The sequence below is a fragment of the Polypterus senegalus genome, chromosome 3, assembly GCF_016835505.1.
Source record: "Polypterus senegalus isolate Bchr_013 chromosome 3, ASM1683550v1, whole genome shotgun sequence".
Classification (NCBI taxonomy): Eukaryota; Metazoa; Chordata; class Cladistia; order Polypteriformes; family Polypteridae; genus Polypterus; species Polypterus senegalus.
The window spans coordinates 178,473,804-178,494,872 of NC_053156.1; the positions used below are offsets into that span (position 1 = coordinate 178,473,804).

Below are 21,069 nucleotides of genomic sequence, written 5' to 3' on the forward strand. Positions count from 1 at the left end.
TAAATAGCCTAAATAACGCTCGGAACGTGGTGCAGCGGGAAACTGTTTAAGGGGGGACCTTTTGCACTGCTAAACCGCTAAACAAGCATGCAGTAGAGTACATGCGTTAGTGGAGATATTGAGTGGTGAAAATGGACAGAGAACATTCTGAAACTGAAGCTGTAGCAGACAATAAAGTTGAACATGATGACACAGAAGAACTTTTGCTGAAAAAAGGAGCCGTGTCTGTTGTCCGGAGATACTTTGGTTTTAAAAGGTCAGATGTGGACCAAAAGACTATTTACTACAAATGCTGTTGAGCTGAAGTTGTCGTCAGAGGTGGAAACGTGAGCAATTTGCTGCATCACCTTAGCCGCTTTGGAGTACCATGAATGTATGGAACTAAGATTGGCACCATCCACGTCCTCAGGTAAAATTGAAAAAGCTAGGACGACGCTCAAGTCAGACGTCACTTGTAGACGCATTTGCTAGAGGTACTGCCTACGACAAAAAAAGCAAGCGGATCCAGATAACCAACAGTCCATATAGCTAACGTTCCAATGGAAAGAGATTGTTAACATTAACAGAAAATGTAGTTGGCTTACAAAAATATTTACTATTTATTCCTTTTCTAAGACATGTTCAGTGCAATACAATTTTTGACTAAAACCTCTGGATATTTTACTAAGTCTAAATACCTCTTTGGATGGTTGAAAATATGTTGTCAAATTATAGTTAAAGTTGTTTGTAAAATTTGTTCAATAAAAAAGTTCTATATTTTGACAGAAACTGTCATGCAATGTGATTCCTTCTCTTCATTAGTGCCACCCCTTGAAAACTATCACATTATGGGGCCATGCAAAACTTGTGTGCACATTAAAATGTATTTTTGTACAATGTACAATTCTTATGACAGTGGAATAGATTATTCTTAGCAAGTCTACTGCAGTAATTGCAGTGGAAAATGTGGTTAATATCCACTCATGCATGGGAAAAAAATACTGTTCAATACTGTGAAACCAGTATAATTTTGAAAAATACCGTGAGAGAGAGTTTTGGTCATACTGGCCAGCACTAATTGTACTTGTCCTGTCCTTCTCCTCTGGGGGTGGAGGGTTTCTTCCTCAGGGACAGGTGGCAGCTGCAGGCTCCAGGTCTGAGTCAGAGTGAGGAATCCACAGAGGGCCAGTGACATAGTTATAGAAGCCGTGAGCCTCAGTTCCCCTCCTGTCCGAGAACCCGAGTGAAGGTGCAAATTGCAGACAGGAAGAAGATCAGTGACCGGTGAGTAAAACTGCTTTACCATCCGGGAGAGGTACTGGGGACATAACGATAAGTGCGCTTCTTGGAATGAGACAGTCTTAAGTAGACTCAGAATTAGACGGGAGAGGTGGAAGTTTAGTAAAAAGGGAAAGTACCTTAGGGTCGGGGAATCACTAAAGTAAAAGGACACTAAAAAAAAGTGTGAAAGAATTGGCGAGGTGCTGGGAATGCCGCTCCCTGGAAAGAGACGGCATCTTTTTAAGAGGATCTGAATAAAAAGGTGGGGGAGTGGGAAGAACGGATAGTTGGTAAGCACCTCATGGTCAGGAAAAGCACCGTTAAGTGAGAGGGCAAGATTCTTCACTCTAATAGTCTGGTTATATTCCTGACTCAGTGGGTTAAGTCTGTCATGGAAACCATGAGCGGTAACCACCTTCACTGTTAGTCCTCTAAAGAAGGAAATTACAGAAAGCGATCCGGGAAGGGATTTGGAGCGAAGCGACATTGGGGAGGTCACGATGGAGAATGTATTAAAAAAAAAAAAAAAATTTGTGAATGAGGAGCCTCTGTCCAGAGGATTATTTTTGGAAAATGTACCAAAGGGAAGGAAAGGCAGCTCTCCAAGATGCTACGTAGAACAGAAAATGAGCGATTTAAAAAAAAAAAAAAGGAATGGAAATGGTGAAATAAAAAGAGCAGCAGCAGGTGACCAGTAGAAGATTGTGGTGATATGAGTGAAATACGGGAAGTTAGGAAGAGTGTATGTAGAAATGCACGAGGGTGCTGTAGTCGAGGGCCATATAGAATGGAAATGTTTGATAGATGGGAATTGATAATTAAAGATAGAGCCCTGGAAGCGATGCAAGAATGCAATGAGGGACTGCAAAGCAAAATGAAATTCTTGATAATGCAAGAACCATCCCAAAAGTCCGGACAAAAGAAGGAAGGATAAGTAAATATAAATAAAAAAAGAAGAAGAATATCCCAATGATTTCTATGATGAAGAGTTTCAGCCAGAGAAGACGAGGGAGAGATCACCACCAACCCCAGTTATGATCGGTGCGAGCAAGTACTGAGGCACAAAGATATGGCCCGGATAAAGGGATGCCCCGATTCTGCCCCCCCATGGTCAAAAATGACCATGAAAGGATGGAATTTCAAGCACCATTAATAAAAGTGCCCAATCTGCGATATAATGTACAACAGCCTGACAGATTAAAACCGTCCCACCTTGATGGTGCATATAAAATGGGACCTGCAAGAATTAAAAAAGGTGGTGCAGGAATTACCAAACCCAAAAAAGAAGGGGGACAGAAGTTTGTGACGGTGGTGAAACAGTCAGATGACATGTATAAAGTAAATGCCACAGAATGGAATGAAGTCCTTAGAAGGAAGCTAGGTCCAGGCTGAAATGATGTGAGAGTGCAATGAAATGAGACTCTGAGATGACAGGGGGCTGACAGTGGCAGTTTGAGGTTCAGTGGACTCAATTACAAGCACAAATAAATGCAACATATAAGAAGAGTACTGACTGGTCCCAATTGACACATGCTAAACAGAAAGATGGGGAGTCAGTGTCAGAATGGGAACACCGTCTTCAGTCTCTCTCTCTCTCTCTCTCTCTCTCCTCACCTGTTCCCATTCATGTCACGTTTTCAAGTGTTTCATTAAACCATTGCTTTTTATTCAGCCTTCTAATGCCCAGTGAACTTGTTAGAACAAGACTTGATGGCCCGCCTGCGCCTTTGCATCTCAGTTACAAAAACGGGAGTGACAGTCACATCAGAACAACACACTGCCCTTGCACTGACCACCACCATTACATGCTACTATGCTGCAGGGGCTGTTCAGGTTTGCTGTTCTGGGTTCCTTCTAGATAACATTGTTTAACATCATTTCACTGTGCTGCACACTTTTTAAGACTGAATGTTGATGAAGTCTGGCTTTTGGACTTTATAGCCAGAGCTATCAAAAAGACTATTTGCCTAACGAACTGTTATATCTCAGCAGAACGGGCTGGAGGAGCAGTCTCCCTTTCATCACAACAACTGCTTTTCTTCTGGAGTGGTTCCATCCCACATGTCTCCATTGCTAAATCTGCTCGTTTTCATTGATGTGATGTGAGACCATGGGTATTAGCATGTCAGGAAAGGGAGGACTGAGAATACGTGAGACCTAATATTTGGCCCACCAAGGATGGATCTATTAAGAAAACTGCATTAGGACTGGTTGTACCTGTAACCTGATCACTCTGCCATTTATCTTCCACCTCTCCACCTACACCCATGCTGTATACATTTAAATCTTTTGGTTAGACTCACTCCACTCATCTCTCTGGGCACAAGTGAAAAATGATTTTGGCCGAATAGCTCATGTTGAACCCAAGGTCATTTTCAAAAAGTCATCCTTCCATCCACATCATGCACAATTTCCTTTTCACCTGAGGCCATCGTTCATGCTGACTTAGTTAAGCAGGGTGCTATTATTCCGATACAATACTCTCCTATTCTTCCAGTTAAAAAAGCAGATGGCTCGTGGCGGTTCGTTCAGGAGCTACGCGGAGTCAATGCTGCTATAAACCCCAAGTCCACTGCTCTGTGGTTTTCTGTTATTGTTCTCGCAAATGTTTTCTTTTTCTGTTCCTGTTCACCCTGACTCACAGTTCTGGTTCACATTCACTTTTAAAGGGAAGCGATGGACCTGAACTGTGAGGCTGTAGGGATATACAGAGGCTCTGTGTGTGTATGTGTGTGTGTGTGTATACCATTATGGACAACCATTAGGGGAAAAAATTGGAAAGTTATTGGCCAAAGGGGGTATTGTCCTGGTGCAGTATGTAGATGATTTGCTTTTATGCTCCAAGGCTAAGGAATAATGCGAAGAAGACACAAAGGCTTTGTTGGTCTTCCTAACGGAAAAAGGGCACAAGATGACCAGGGAAAAAGTTGCAACTGATTAAAGAAAAGTGAAATACCTGGGTCATGATTTGAATGCAGGGGGATGTGCACTGTCTAATGAGAGGATCGAGGCTATTAAAAATTTTCCTCATCCTATTACAAGGCGGCAGGTTATGTCCGTTCTTGGAATGTTAGGATATTGCCAGCAATGGGTTCAAGATTTTCATGAAAAACTACAGTCACTCCAAGTTCTAGCGACCTCTCCTAATTTGGGCTTGACTGATAAAATTTCATGGACAGAGCAGGCTGAGAAGGCTTTAACTGAAATAAAATAAATTTTGATGTCTGTACCTGCGCTAGGACTTATGGACTAGTCTCGTCCTTTCACTCTGTTCGTGGATGAGAAACAGGGGGTGGCATGACTGTAGTACTAACTCACCAACATGGAGATAGACAAAGACCAGTTGCGTACTATTCTAAAAAACTGAATCCAGTGGCTGCTACAATCCCGGCCTGTTTGAAAGCAGCTGCTGCAACAACAGAGGCCATATTAGCATGCTCAGATGTTGTTCTTACGAGTCCATTAACTGTTACGGTACCACATGCTGTACATTCCATCTTAGTGCAGGCAAGAACATCTCATTTGACAGCCGTGCTTGTGGTAGTGAAGTGTCAAGCTCACACGGGGAAAATGGATCCAGTGAGTGAGGCAAATGCTCAAGCAGACATGTGGGCAAAGAAAGCCATCCGGGATGCCACCTCACCATTAACCTATTTAACCTTACAATAGGAGGAGGAACGAGAGTCACCCAAGTATGCGGTTTTATCTCTACAAACTGTAGCAACAGAAAAGGAGATAAAGACGTGGCAGAAAGAGGGTGCAGAAAAAGACCCGAAGGATTCATCCATTAACTAAAAATCCTTTTCTCCCGAAAGCTTCTTTTCCAGATATTGAAAAGGCTGCACACGGTCTGGATTACACTTTCAGAAACATAATGATGGAACAGGTGCCACAATCTTGGTATGCCCCAGGAATTTTCAATTTTGTTGATCAGTTCTGTAACAGGTTTGCACTATACCAAAGGCTTAATGTAGGAAAAAGATTGCAGGTAAGTCCAGCTGTAACACCAATGCCGGAGGGCCCTTTTGAACATCTGCAGATGGATTTTATTGAACTAACCCCATCTCATGGCTATGAATACTGTTTAGTAATCATCAACGTCTTCTCTCACTGGGTGGAAGCCTTCCCTTGTCAGCATGCAGATGTCACGTCAGTGGCCAAAGCGCAAGTTAAAGGAATTACCCCTCATTGGGGTTTGTCTAAGAAATTATAAATTGATAATGGAACACACTTTGTAGTCTTTTACAAGAACAGTCTCAGTGGCTGCAGATTGATGTCCATCACTACTGCACGTACTATCCACAGAGGTGAGGGATGGTAGAGCGTGTAAACTTCACCTTAAAATTAAAATTGGCAAAAATCTGTGCACATGCAGGCCTATCTTGACCTGTTGCACTGCCTTTGGCTCTGACTGGTGTGCAGGGAAGGACTCATCACCAGATAGGTCACTCTCCTTTTGAGATTCTTACTGGCCACTCCATGCTGATGTGCCTTCCGCAAGGTAAAGTCACTCTCCACACAGTCAACAATGATCTTGCATCTTTTCTTTCAGGTCTGCATAGTGCCTTACAGACAGTACATGAACAAGTGAGGGAAACGTGGAGGACTACCTCATTACCTGAAATGTCCATTCCTATACCTACTGTGACTTGGGTCCTCATCGGAGACTCACGGCGTAACCACTGGCATCAACCTAGGACCTAGGAGGAGAGGACCATTCCAAGTGCTGCTTGACCGGGCGTACCATGCATTTATGTTGCATTTTGCTGTGAAGTTTAAAGGACTCCCATCTTGGATGCATGTCTCACACTGTAAAAAATGGACTGAATAAAGCAGTGTTAAATAGTGGCTCCGTAATTTTGCTTTTTATTTTTATTTTACATTTTTTGAATTTAGAATGCACTTTAAATCTTTTCTGTTACATTTAATAAAGCTGGTAAATTGGTCCATATTTCTCTTTTTTATTCTCTTATATGTCAGTGTTATGCAGAGGTGTACTTATAACAATTTTATAGACAAATGATACTATTTATAGTCCTCTGTTTTCTTCTTCCTAGGAGGGGCCAGAAAATAATTGAGAAGCACTAATTTTTGTGCTTTATGAAGAAATGGTTTCCGCACAAGTTTTTAATTACTGTCGGAGTCGGTTTCCACTTTTGATTGTCTGCTGCACTTGTTATGCACAATACTTGTCACTTTGAGGTAAGGAAACAGTAGTCCTTTCACTTGTGATATTTTTACGCTTTCACTTGTGATATTTTTAAGGATGCACATAACTCTCCTGGTTACCCTTTCAAGTGTATCTTAATGTCAGGAAGTATATGCTACTAGCCAAGTGGTCTGGCAGAATAGTATTGAACTAGATATGTTCCTAGCTGAAAGGGGAGGTGTTTGTGTTGTGTTCGGCAACAGTTGCTGTATTTTAATTCCTAACAACACTGCTCCAAATGGGTCCTTTACTATAGCACTTAACAAGCTAAAGTCGCTTCAAAAAGAATTTACTGATCACGTAACTACTGAACCTAAGGCAATTTTATAGTTGTTTCGGGTTATTTTCCAACTGGAAAGTGTCCCTTATTTAGTTTGCTATCATTGTAGGCCCTTTCCTTCTTATTGCCCGTCTACTCCATTGTTGTGCATTTCCCTGTGTCCATTCCCTTATCACTTGTTTTGTGGCACATCAATTCCTTTTTATATCTCTGGTCCCTGAGTATACCGATTAGACAGACGACACCCAAAACAATATGGGTGAAATGTGGAAGAAAAAAATGAATAGCTTGCAAGCTACTTAGGGTTAATAGCTGACAAAGCCTTTTTGCTAAAACGGCTGGTTATTCCTACAGGCATCTGTCATAAGACAGGGTGCAGTAAGGTGACCAAAGACAATTTTCAGTTTCTTTGGAAATGTGTCTATTTGACACAGGAAAGCTGACCTTTCCTTCTTTAGCGTCTGTCTGACAAAGTGAAAAAAATAAGAAAAGATGGCCCATTGGCGTAACAAAATGAAAAGCTTAAGTAAACTATATTATGCTTTTTGACTAAGTAAGGGGAAGGGGGAGGAAGAAGAAATTATAAAAAGTCAATATAAAAAAAAAGTGTAACTTTGCTCTTCTGCCTTGCAATGTAGAATCCTGGTACTCATCTGTGACTGAATAAAAATCTAATTGATTGAACTTGTCCTGTCTTCCTCTCTTTTCTTCCACACAGACAATGTCATTCATAAAACTTCCATTTCCATAAGATTAACAGGCCAATCAGATGAAAATCAAGTTATACTATAATACAAATGCGTTGTTTTTTTATTATATATTTCCATTTCCAGTTGAAAATACTGTCAATACAAGAAAGTTTTAACTCTGTAAGATGAGCATTTTCAAACATCCACGCTTATTGTTTTAAATTTAGAGCGACATACTTTACATATTCCAAGAGGGAAAATAAAAATCAAAGCAAACTGCCAATACTCACTGCAGCTGTGGAACAATACCAGAGCTTTCAGAAGCTGGTGTTGCAGGAGTGATGGGAGTCATTGGAGTGCAAGGTGAAGGATAAAGCGGTGTGGTTCCAGGCAGAGCAGTTGTAGTAACTGACTGAGAGTGGAAAAGCTGGGGAGCCTGTCCAGATGAAACCTGCACAACACCATGCTGAGAAACATTCTGTTGCTGTTGTTGCTGTTGTTGTTGTTGTCTTTGTTGCTCCTCCAATATTGACAAACTGTTTGTTGTTTGAACTGGCTGTGGTGTAAGGCCTGTGCCATAGGGCATCATCGGACTAAAGATAGGAATCCCAGGTGTCATTGCGCCCTAGGAAAAAATAAAAAAAAGTTTGTGTTTTTTTTTTTTTGTTGTTGTTATCTTTGTTTTGTTTTGTCAGAAAACACACATGAATCCCCATACAAATACAGTACATACTCAACTATCTTGAAAGGTCAGACTCTCTCATATTAACTTAATAATAAACTAAAAATATGCAGTCTAAGCAAGCATATTACCTGAGCAGTGAAGAATACCAATAAATAAAAACAGGAAATTAGTCAAGTTTAAGTACAAGGATTTCAAAGGAGTAATTGTTTCAATAAAATACCCAATTTTTTAAAAGAAAAAAAAAAGAAAGAACAAAACTACAAAACTAGATCATTGTAGTGACAGTTGGTCTTATGTGTGGCAGTTGACTAATAATAATACACTTTATTTATTCGTGGGTGCCTTTCTAAACACTCAAGAACACCAAATAATAGATAAAACACACATTACAAACAAAACTAAAATACAAAAATTAAAATCAGACAGAGCAATTGTAATTAAAGAGAAAAAGCAGTCTTAAACAAATGAGTTTTAAGTTTAGATTTGAAAAGTGAAAATGATTCAATATTTCTAAGCTCAGATGGTGGTGAATTCCAGAGCTGGGGAGAAGAGCAACTGAATGCTCTGCCCCCCATGCTGGTAAGACGAATGAAGGGGGCAGTCAAGCGGATGGAGTAAGAGGATCTAAGGGTATGGGAGGGAATGGCAACATGAAGGAGGTCAGACATATATGGAGGGGCAAGGTTGTGGATAGCTTTAAAAGTTAACAGAAGAATTTTGAATTGAATGCAGAACTTAACTGGAAGCCAGTGAAGCTGCTGCAAGGTGGGAGTGATATGGTGAATAGAGGGGGTTCTAGTAATGATGCGGGTAGCTGAATTCTGGACCAGTTGAAGCTTATAAAGAGATTTGGATTTGCAAGAAAGACCAAAGAAAAGGGAATTGCAATAATTGAGACGAGAAGTGACAAGGCTATGAATGAGGATAGAATTGGTGGGGGGAGTGAGGGAGGGGCGAATACGATTAATGTTACACAAGTGGAAATATGCAGACCGGGGATGTTATTGATGTGAGACTGAAAAGATAAAGTACTGTCAAGGATAACACCCAGACTCTTTACCTGTGGGGAAAGGGAGACAGAGGAATTATCAATAAAAGGAAAAATTATCAGTTTTGGATAATGTTGATTTTTTACCAATGAGGAGAACCCCAGTTTTGTCAATATTTAATTTAAAAAAATTTGAAGAAAACCAGGATTTGATTTTGGCTATGCAATCAAAAAGTGTGGAGGGTGGAAAGGAAAAAGTAGGTTTGCTAGTGAGATAGAGCTGGGTGTCATCAGCATAACAGTGGAAGCTAATGTTATATTTACGAAAGATATTTCCAAGGGGAAGGAGGTAAACAATGAAAAGGAGGGGCTCCATGACAGAGCCCTGGGGCACACGTGAAGTAACAGCAGTGGGTTTGGATATAAAAGTTTTAAGCTGAACAAACCGAGTGCGTCCTGATGTTGATGTGTTAATACAGGTATTATTACATACATAATGGTTGATGTCAATAGCAGGATCATTGGTTAATCCTTGTATTTCACAAAGCAGTAGCAATAGATGAAGATGCAGCTCTGCCAAGAGTAAAGACTAGATTGTCCAATTTTTCTAATTTCTCAGTATTTAAATTAAGAATAAAGGTTTTTTAATTTAAATATACAAAAGGCATGAAAATTTGGGCACCCTTGTTTAAAATGTCTGTTACTATGAATAGTTAAGTGAGCAAAAGATGAACTGACCACCAAAATGTATAAAGATAATGATGATGCATTTCTTTTCTGCATTTTATTAGTGTATTGTTTTTGTTTTGTACAAATGTACAGTGAAAACAGGAAAGGAGCACCATACAAAAGTTTGGGCACCTGAAGATATCGGAGGCCTCCGGTAACTTTTACCAAGGTCTCAGACCATAATCAGCTTGTTAGGGCTATGGCTTGTTCAGTCATCATTAGAAAATCCCAGGTGATGCAAACTGCAAAGCTGTATAAATTCTCCGACTTCTCAAACCTTGTCCCAACAATCAGTAGCATTGGGCTCCTCTAAGCATCTGCCTAGCACTCTGAAAAATAAAATAACTGATGCTCACAAAGTAGGAGACTTTCAGTTAGTTGTATCCTCATTTTGTGACGCTATTAAGAAATAGCAGTTAAAATAAATCCTCTTACACCCTGAGGGCATTTTTTTTTTAACCAATCTCCCAAAATAAAGACTCATTATTCAAAGCATAAGGGCAGGGCAGTCACTTTTTAACTAAAACCTGACAGATAATTGTGTTTGTGTCAAACTGCTGCTAAACTAGGAAAGAAAATAGGCACCCCACAGTATTTTCTTCAAATTATGTTTTCTGATTCAGTATATCTCATGTACAAGTAATGCCAGGTCAGCTTTTTCACCTCTGAGGTGTATCCAGACATATCAACATGAAATTTTAAACAGGTTCAGTTGACAACACAAACACATAGTTGCAGCACTTGGCACCATGGGCCTAACTCCCCTATCCAAAGCTTCTTCAAACACATCTCCAAATGGAAATCCTGACATCAGAAGGGAACACACAAAATAAAGTTTTATTATACCAAAACTAAAGGAAGGGCAGTCAATGTTTCAGTAGAACCTTTCTTCTTCAACTACTTCTTCTTCTTCCTGTTTCCGTTAGGGGTTGCCACAGCGGATCATCTTTTTCCACATCTTCCTGTCCTCTGCATCTTGTTCTGTCGCACCCATCACCTACATGTTCTCTCTCACCACATCCATAAACCTTCTCTTAGGCCTTCCTTTTTTCCTCTTACTTGGCAGCTCTATCCTTTCCTTCTCCTAATATACCCAGCATCTCTTCTCTGCACATGTCCAATCCTACACAATCTCGCCTCTCTGACTTTGTCTCCCAACTGTCCAGCCTGAGTTGACCTTGTAATGTACTCATTTCTAATCCTGTCCATCCTCATCACACCCAATGCAAATCTTACCATTTTTAACTCTGCCACCTCCTGCTCTGTCTCCTGCCTTCTGGTCATTGCCACCATCTCCAGCCCATATAATGCAGCTGGCTTCACTACCATCCTGTAGACCTCTCCTTTCACTCTTGCCGATACCCGTCTGTCATAGACAGACCATGTCTGTCTGTCTGTCAAACTCCTGACAGTCTTCTCCACCCATTCCACCCTGCCTACACTCTCTTTTCACCTCTCTTCCATAGTCCCTGTTACTCTGTACTGTTGATCTCAAATATTTAAACTCATCCGCTTTCACCAACTCTACTCCCTGCATCCTCAATTTTCCAAACATGATTTGAATTTGATACAAAACACATTCTACAATTGTAAAATATTTTGTTGTAATGAGATTCTATATTTGTAGCTATAGTGCTTTCTTTAACTTGCATCCAGGCGTTTGCAATCATTTTCTATGTTAATTAATGTTGACTTATGTTTATTTTTTATTGTGTCTTCTACTTTTCTATTCATTTTGTAAAGCACTTTGAGCTACATTTTTTTGTATGAATATGTGCTATATAAATAAATGTTGATTGATTGATTGATTTCAATAATAACTTCTTTTGCATTAATTTTAATCTTCTCCTGTCTACAAATTATGCTGACGAGAATTTTTCTCAGCATTTCCTTGCAATAATCTACTTTCAGGATGCGAATGATGCCTAAATCCAATGGCTGAAGCACTGCTGTGCTATTGGGTGGGAGGAATTCAACGCGAACATTATCTAAATGCGGAAGCATGTTGTGGGCAGCACAGTTATCAATCAGAAGCGGAATCATCCTTTTCTTCTTCATATTGTGAGGTTTCTGAAATCTTTTTGGACCCAAACACCCAACCCAACGGGAACGTCATGCTGAAGTGCGTCCCAAAGTGTGATTGCGGCATCAGTGGAAGATTGTTTGTCCATTGCCAGGGCAGGGTAACAGCAGGCTCTCAATGGTGCAGTGAGGCGCCACATAACTGAATCCCAAAAGATCGGGGTCGTGCTATAAATCCCTCTCTAACAACCCAAGACACGAGGCGTAGTCTTGGTGCTTTAGCAAAACCAGCTTAATTCAGCTTGAAACAGGAACAACACAGTTATTTATTGTAGCGGGATCTGCTATAAACAGACACAGCAGTCAGGCAGGGTCGTGGCCAGGTTAATGGCCAAGTAATCCTGTTCACTGCATTTACAATGTTCCTTGCATCACCCATCGAGTTTGCTTTGGTGGAGAGACGAAGCAGAGCTGTGAGCCTGCTGTTGCCCCGGCAACATATAAACACTTCCACTGACATGGTGATTGCACTTTGGGACACTCATCGGCGTGTTGTCCAGTTGTGGGAGGTCCCAAGAGAGTTTAGAAACCTCACAATTTCTTGAACGAGTGCCGCATTAATAAGGAATGTTTCTTGAACAAGCATCGATGAACCAAATTAAAACTGCTTTTTGGACGTCTTCAAATGCAGCAGTTCACATACATTTGCAACCCGGGATCTTTCAAGAAGGTTGACAGTGTCGATGGTGAAATTCCGAATTCACTGGCAACATCTTTTTTGTTTTTTCTAATATGAACTGTTATCGTTTTTTCGTGTCTCTATAGGAGGATGACAATGAGATAAATTCCAAAGGATGTTTTTCAAATGTTGACAAGCAATAAGCAAAAGGTATCACTGAAAACCACCGAAAACAAAACAGCAAAAAAACAGTATGAGCAAATTTTATTTATTTTTTTTTTTAACACAATGTTTCTGTTTGGGGATTGAGCTGTGACCACAGAAAAAAACTGCTCTGTGGATGTTTCGTTACAACGAAGTGCCCAAAAGACCTTGAAATGCCTGAATGAAAGTATCTGCTGAATGTACTTTGTAGTAACGAGATCTCTGTAGACTTGTGTCATATGGGGAAACTGTCGGGACCATAAAAATACTTTGTTGTAAAGATATTCGTTGTAATGGAATCTTACCTGTAGTATATTTCCATATACCAGAAATGACTAATACAGCACAGTGACAAAAACTATATGCAGATACACAAACATAGTTGTGCTAGGTTGCCATTGGTTTACTGTTTAACACAGTAAAAGCACACAGCTAACAGAGTGGTGGCAGGCGACAGGAATACAAAGCAGACCAACTACCAAGCTGTCTACACACAACTACTGCCGCCACCACCAGAGACGGCAAAACGGCATCGACATCAGTCACTGTATTATATGTGTAGACAAAAACATACACACATACAAAAAAAAAAATCTAAAAAACAGTGTTGCTTATACACATACAGAGCTAAACAAAAACAGTAATGCTCACATAAACACACAGGTACATATAAACACAAAACAGTTTTATGTAAAATACATGAACGCTTTTTTGTAGACAATTTCATGCAACACTGACAAATGGAGATATGCATTGCAATATAAATACATTAATAAATAAATAAAATAAACATATATAAACATACATATTATGCATTATAAAATTGACATTATGACTGCTTGATTGTCGTGACCCTGTAGTTAGGATAGAACGGGTTGGATAATGGATGGAATGACTGCTTGATCGCGCCATTGTCAATATAATATTACAAGTAATACTTTCAAGTAACAACGATCTACGCCCATGAAAACAGAACTAAATATGAATCACACCGAGTAACTGTGTAGCAAGTTTACATACTTAGGAAACTCTTAACCTTAACTGTCTGTGTCAGACTAAAAATCTGCCAGGTCTTTATTGCTGTCTTCGAAGACGGTCTTCAAAATATCACTCAAAATGTGTCATGGTTGACTTGAAGTCAATTTTTCAAACATAAAATTCAAAAACAAAGCTCTTAAATGTTCTGCTATTGTTTTCTGTTGAAGCTCCAGGAGTATTCACGAGCCTATAGAGTTCTTTATGTGCAAACCCAGTTTTATCTCATTATGTTCATATATGGACAGAACTCATTGGAGACGTCATAGTCACTGCCATCCATTGGTACAAAGTTTTCGCGTGTTTGACCTATTTAGTCCACATTAATGACCTGGGATGTGTCAGATGCTACTTGGCAAAAGTAGTTTCGCACCTTCTCTTATTTTGAGGATATCTTATGATTGATACATCGTAAAATTATGTGCTTGGACTTGTTTTGATCAGGAGAACCTACTGTAACTACTGATGTGTCATTTGTTGATATCTGCTGTTGTTTTGTAAAGTAACGTGATAGCACAGAAGAAAAATCTGAAGAGTGGTGTAACTCTTGTTATCGGTTTCCTGCCTGTAGCTCGTGTCTGCCGGGTTGTTGGAAGGGTCTATCACATTGGTTGAAATCTATTGGTCAGGACCTTTTGATTCATGCACAACACTTAGATATTATTCATACAAAATATTTAGGATTTTTTTCAAATATTTTTGTGACAATTTATTAAATACCTCATATATGACTTCATACCAGATTAAAAGTCAACCGTAAATATTGTAACAATTTGATTACTAGAAGTGTGAAGTAGATGCATGTCGCTTGCAAATGAGGTATTGTATGTAATGTATGATAGCAAAAGATCTTCAAACAATCACTCGGCCCTGTACCAGGCTGCTCAGGATGTAAAGGATTTACCAGGAAAGGTGGATGTTAAGTTGGGATCAGAAAAACCAAGAAAACCTCATGCAAGAACTGCTCATTGAAATTCTAGAAAGGCAAATAAAACCCCCAATTTGACTGCAAAAGATCATCAGGAAGATTTAGCACCCTCTTGAGTGGTGATGTACTGTTCTAATGTGCAACACCTGAACAAATATGACCTTCATTGTAAAATCAGCAGAAGAAAACCTTTCCTGCGTGCAAGCTACAAAATTCAGTGCCTGAAGTTTGTATATTAACATTTAAAGTCTAAATTGACATTTGATCCAGAGTGACCATACTTTTATATGTCACTGTAGAATTTTCATTTGCACTGCTGCTTAGGCTGTTCATATTATATTTTAAATGTAGTTAACTACTTGTGTTGGTCTTTTCCAATTTCATTTTTTCTCTGCCTCTGTAGTGCCACTTTGCCTGTCAAAAATGAATATATTTTAGTCATCTTTTTTCATCTGTAACTGAAAGTTTACTTATGAAGAAATACATTTTAAAGTGCAGTCGAACAAGGACTGGTGAAACTTGGACTGCAGTATTGCAGTATTTCTTTGTACATACTGCATGACATTTCTTTAACATTAAATTTAAATTAATTTTTGATATTAGTAGAGAACTCTCCCTCCAAATGTATTCCTATTCCCTCTCTTTCACTGATCAAGATTCCGGTCTTCAATTACAAAAATTAATCCCTTGTGTGAATGCATTCCATGTGTGCATGCGGCTCCAGTTTCCCAGAAGTATTTATTTAGCAATTATGTTAGCAAAAAATGCAAGTGTTTTGCCCACTGACTTAACGTGTGCTTTATGTGACTTCAGTAACGCCAGATATTTTTGCATGGGCGCTTTTCTATTGTTTACTGTTGCTCATCATTACCAAAAACATTGAGTAACAAAGCAATGTTTCTAACTCTTATAAGCAACAATTTAATTTAGATTCTAGACCAACCTTACTACTGTTATAGAAACCACAAAATTTAGGTAACTATTTTTAAAAGATTTAAGCTTCTATTCATGCCATAAATTCATTATAATATGCAACCTGATAACAAATTGTGCATTTTTGGTCAAATTGATTTTATGCATGCTACAAGCAAGCTGCATATAAAAAAAAGTCTTGATATTGAACAGCAGCATGAATACATGCACACTGATCAAATCTGTAAAGATCTTTATTCTGTCTCACACTCACCTGAGGAGAAGCCAGTCCTTGTGCATATGGTGGTAAACTGTTGTTTTGCTCCATTGCCACCAGGTATAAATAAGGATGAAGTTTAATAGATCAGTGCTGTACAAAGTAATTAGAGTTGGAAAATGTCATCGGATAGCAGAAGTCTAGAAAAAAAAAAAAAAGTTAAGAATTAAAGATGATCCAGATATTATGTTTGGGCACAATGGAGAATAAATACATGCAACCCAGAATAATTACTCTGACACGATCCCTTTACATTTCAGTGAAATTATTCACAAATTTATAGTATAAGAGCAAAAACCACAAAATATGTGTATCCGCTTCTCCAATAACTCAAATTGTAATTAAAAGATGCAGGTAACTTGCAGGTAATCACAAGGTAACCACAAACTTAATTACCGGTATTTACACTATAACATAAATAAGCCAAATGAAGAGTCTCCACCACAAATAAAAAAAATAATGAGAAGATAGACCAGGCAATTCTACTTTAACAGGATGATTGTTCCAGACTTTTGAAATCAACAGTAAAATTGTCTGCTGTGTCGTTAATTTAAATTTACCAAGCTAGCATGCACAATACCCATCAAAAGACTGATCTTAGTGATGCGGGGACATGTGTGCCTCACTAATAAAGTTTGCCTCTAGATATGCACACCTGATAGATTAGTACTGAATGCATTTTACTACACTGCTCACAAAAATTAAAGGAACACTTTTATTATTGGGCCTGGCATGAAATCAATTAATCCTGTCTGATAATTTTCTGGTTGGTTAAGCAGCTGAGGTCATTGTTAATCACTTTCAGCTGTATTGGTGTTCATGGACTTAACGACAGGTGCACTAAAGTGGCAACAATTAGAAAACCCTCAAAACAGGACTGGTTTTACATGTGGAGGTCATTTCAAGTGTCTCCCTCTTGATCTTTTTTGGCTGGTTTTCCACTCGTGCTAGTTTTGGCTTGAGTAATTATCTCTACTGGCAGTATGAGGCAATTCCTTAACCCTACAGAAGTTGCACAGGTTGTCCAACTTCTCCAGGATGGCACATCCACACGTGCTGCAGCAAGAAGGTTTAATGTGTCTCCCAGCACAATCTCCAGAACATGGAGGAGATTTCAGGAGACTGGCTGTTATTCTCGGAGAGCTGGACAGGGCCGTAGAAGGTCCTCAACCCATCAGCAGGACCGATACCTGCTCCTTTGTGCAAGGCGGAACAGGCTGAGCACTGCTCGTGCCCTACAGAATGACCTCCAGAGGGCCACTGGTGTGAATGTCTCTACCCAAACAATCAGGAACAGACTTCATGAAGATGGCCTGAGGGCCCGACGTCCTGTAGTGGGCCCTGTGCTCACTGCCCAGCACCGTGGAGCTCGACTGGCATTTGCTCAAGAACACCAGAATTGGCAAGTCCGCCACTGGCCCTGTACTTTTACAGACGAGAGCAGGTTCACCCTGAGCAGCTGTGATAGACGTGAAAGAGTCTGGAGAAGACAAGGAGAACGATATGCTGCCTGCAACGTCGCTCAACATGACAGGTTTGGTGGTGGGTCAGTGATGGTCTGGGGAGGCATATCCATGGAGGGACGCACAGACATCTACTGCGTAGGAAATGGTGCTCTGACTGCCATAAGGTATCGAGATGAAATCCTTGAACCCATTGTCAGACCCTACGCTGGTGCAGTAGGTCCTTGTTTCCTCCTAATGCACGACAATACCCGGCCACATGTGGCAAGAGTATGCAGGCAGTACCTGGAGGATGAAGGAATTGAAACGACTGAATGGCCTTCACGATCCCCTGACTTAAACCCAATAGAACATCTGTGGGACATTATGTTTCGGTCCATTAGGCGCCGCCAGGTGGCTCCTCAGACTGTACAACAGCTCAGGGATGCCCTCATACAGATCTGGGAGGAAATGCCACAAGACACCATCCGTCGTCTCATTAGGAGCATGCCCCGACGTTATCAAGCATGCATACAAGCTTGTTGGGGCCAAACAAGATACTGAAAAGCATTTTGAGTAGCAGAAATTAAGTTTTTGAAAAAATGGAGTAGCCTGCCACATCTTCATTTCACTCTGATTTTAGGGTGTCTACACAATTGAGCCCTCTGTAGGCAGAAAACTTTTATTTCCATTAAAAGACTTGGCATCCTTTTTTTCCTAAGACATTGCCCTGTCGTTATTTGTATAGATATCCAACTTCATATTGAGATCTGATGTATCTAATGTGTTTCTTTAAAGTGTTCCTTTAATTTTTGTGAGCAGTGTATATATAAAAAAAGAAATCAGTGACATTTATAATCAGTCAAAACTGATTCAGAGAGAAACAGTTAAGAATCATTAATCTCAAACATCGAATTAAGCTCTTAGCCAATGCAGGGAGATAAGAAATAAAAATCCATTATATTATACATCCTCATATTCATTAAAATAATGGGAGGTTAAACAGGAACAGGATTTTAGAATTACACTAATGAATTCTTGCCAGATTCTAAAGAAACTCTGCATAGTCCCAAAAAGATTCCTAACAACACCCAAACCCCGCCCCATCCCCCCAGTTAAAGGTAATACAATGTTTTCAAATTGAGTTACAGAGAGGGTATTAGGATTCTGCCAGTTAAGGTAAAGTAGCTGATGAGCTAACAATGTAGTTTAGGAAATGACAGTAAATGTATCACTAGATAGCCTAATCCAATTCAGTATCAATCCAAACACTGCTGCAAAAGGATTAGGAAATAAGCAAATATATTTACTCATAACAGCTGTAATTTAGGACAGTCGCAAAACATTTATCCATACAGGAGGTAAAATAATTTATAATTAGGATACAATTCCTTTTAGGTAATTGTAGTCTGCAAAGACGGGTCTGATGTGTAATTTTAAAATTACATTGTACTTTGCACAGATTGATAAAAACTGCTATAAAAACGTTTACTTACAATCCTTACCTGAGAGATATCCCAATTAATGTATTGGATTAAACAATGTGACTTTGAGTGATAAAGTATGGGAATCCTACCAATGTTATATTAGATAATTAAATAATCTTCACGTGTGGACATTGATGTATGATTAGCAAAGTTAAGCAGATATCTTTTTACACAATTTCTGACTATAAATAGAAAAATAAGTGTGTTGAGGAATGAAATCATTCAAACATTAAGAGATATTTTAAATTGATAATGTTAAGATACCCAATGACTTACACAATTAAAATACAGTACTATATAATAAAGGAAAGGGAAGAAAACAAAATTATCCTTAAGGATATGTGAACAGCATTTAGTACTATGAGGCCACTAAACCAAAGATAATCATTGATGGGGCACAGAGCAAGGCAAATAAAAAGAATTCATGGAAGATTTTCTATCCAAAGCCTAACAAGCAGGTGCAATCATGGAACTTTCTACTTCCTTTCTTTACCTAAAATTGTAAAATATTTGCAACCTAACAGTTTTTGCTACAGGTTAGGTACTGCTATGCTACCCTCTGTTTTACATGATAGCATGTCACCCCCTTAATGTATATGGAATCCATAAAAGCCACAATGGGCATACAACATAGTCAAGCTTTTTTGAAAAGGAATAGTTATAATATGGGAATTTCATGAAAAACAAAAATTAGCTTAGAAGGATATTAACTTTGACAACATCAAGTCTCCCTACAAAAGGAAGCTGAAGAGTTAACCAGTTATTAACATCTTGGTTAATTAATGCTTTCCATTAAACTCCAAAGTTGTACTAAAAAGATACCAAGATTTCCTTGCAACTTTAACTCCCAAATAATATTGGATCAATACTAAAATTTTAACTTTGGAAGCTCAGAACTGACACCAAAATGATAATGAAGCAAATAAGGGATAACTTCGATTTACTCAAACTTAACTTGACAATTCATGATCAGTACAGTGGACATGGGTGTAGGGCTTGATGTTAACTGGCTGCTTCTGGAAACCACTTTTCATTCAAAAAGTTGCCAAGAATGTTTAATGATTTAGTCATTTTTTGTCAGTGGATTAAAACCAGACTTTCTTATTATGCATAATAAGAATGATGACAGATCGGCATGTAATGTGACAATTGCTAGTCAGTTTTACGACCAAAACAAAATATGAACTGTGCATACATATACTGCACTTCCTGGCTTTCCATTTATGCAAGTAAATCAAATTAAAAAACTGTTAAGTTAAAAGTCTAATTTAGGGAGATGAAAGTGCAGAACTGAAAAATCCTACAGGATCCACTGTCTAAAGAATATCTTCAGTGTGGAAGTATGTTAAAGTATGTGAGGATAAAGATATATTAAATACAACACATACTGGGAAAAAGTAAACTGATGGAACTAAAGTGAAGAACTTCAGCACTTTTGATTTAAGATTTCATTAATCAACAGAATATATAGAGGTGGACCAGTGGCACAGATAGTACATCTGGGACCCATAGGGGAAAAAAAATATCGAGGGGGGACCCTCCATATAATGTTAAAGAAATATAAAGAATTCAAGAAAAAAGTTTAATAAAATGTAGGTATATTTAATTGAATTGCGCTTCTTTGAAAAGTTTTTTGTATGTAAGATATTTCATTTTTACCCAGTATTTTAATTTTATTTATTTAATTGAATGTACATTTAATGCAATGTAATTTAAAACTACTGCTGGGTGCAGATCTGTTGATTTTTTTAAAGGACCATACAAAATGTTACTTAACAACTTGATTAATGGGTAAGGAATAAAGTAGTCAAAAAGTAATTAACCAATTTACTTTATTTAACTTCTTATAAATAGTATATTTCTTAAGTAACATTTAGAATAAAAAAAGGGTTGCTCCTACCAAAGTCCACCACCAATTACTTGGTTTTGCCGATTTTTAGTTGGAGGCATTTCTTTCCGACACCATGATGCCAGGTTCTCCACTTCCTCCATGTACGTACGCTGTTGTCATTCTTGGAGATGAAGCCCAGTGCCACTGAATTATCAGCAAACTTGACAATGGAGTTGATGGTGTGTGTGGCCACACAGTTATGAGTGCAGAGGGCATAGAGCAGAGGACTACGTACACACCTTTGTGTCACTTCCCTATTTAGTACGATGATGTTGTAAGCAGGATTACCAACTCTCACCGCCTGTGGTCTCCCTGTGAGGTTTCTCAGCATGGTGAACAGTTTACAGGGTAC

The 21,069-nt window shown here is 38.9% G+C and overlaps 1 protein-coding gene across 1 annotated transcript in view; it reads right to left on the minus strand.

Moving 5' to 3' along the window:
- LOC120525709 (TATA box binding protein) overlaps positions 1-21,069 on the minus strand; it is a 95,459-nt gene that overhangs the window by 68,418 nt on the left and 5,972 nt on the right. Inside the window, 3 exon segments of the mRNA XM_039748245.1 lie at positions 6,382-6,424; positions 7,716-8,063; positions 15,895-16,037. Coding sequence (XP_039604179.1) covers positions 6,382-6,424; positions 7,716-8,063; positions 15,895-15,948 — 445 coding nt within the window. The 5' untranslated portion in view covers positions 15,949-16,037.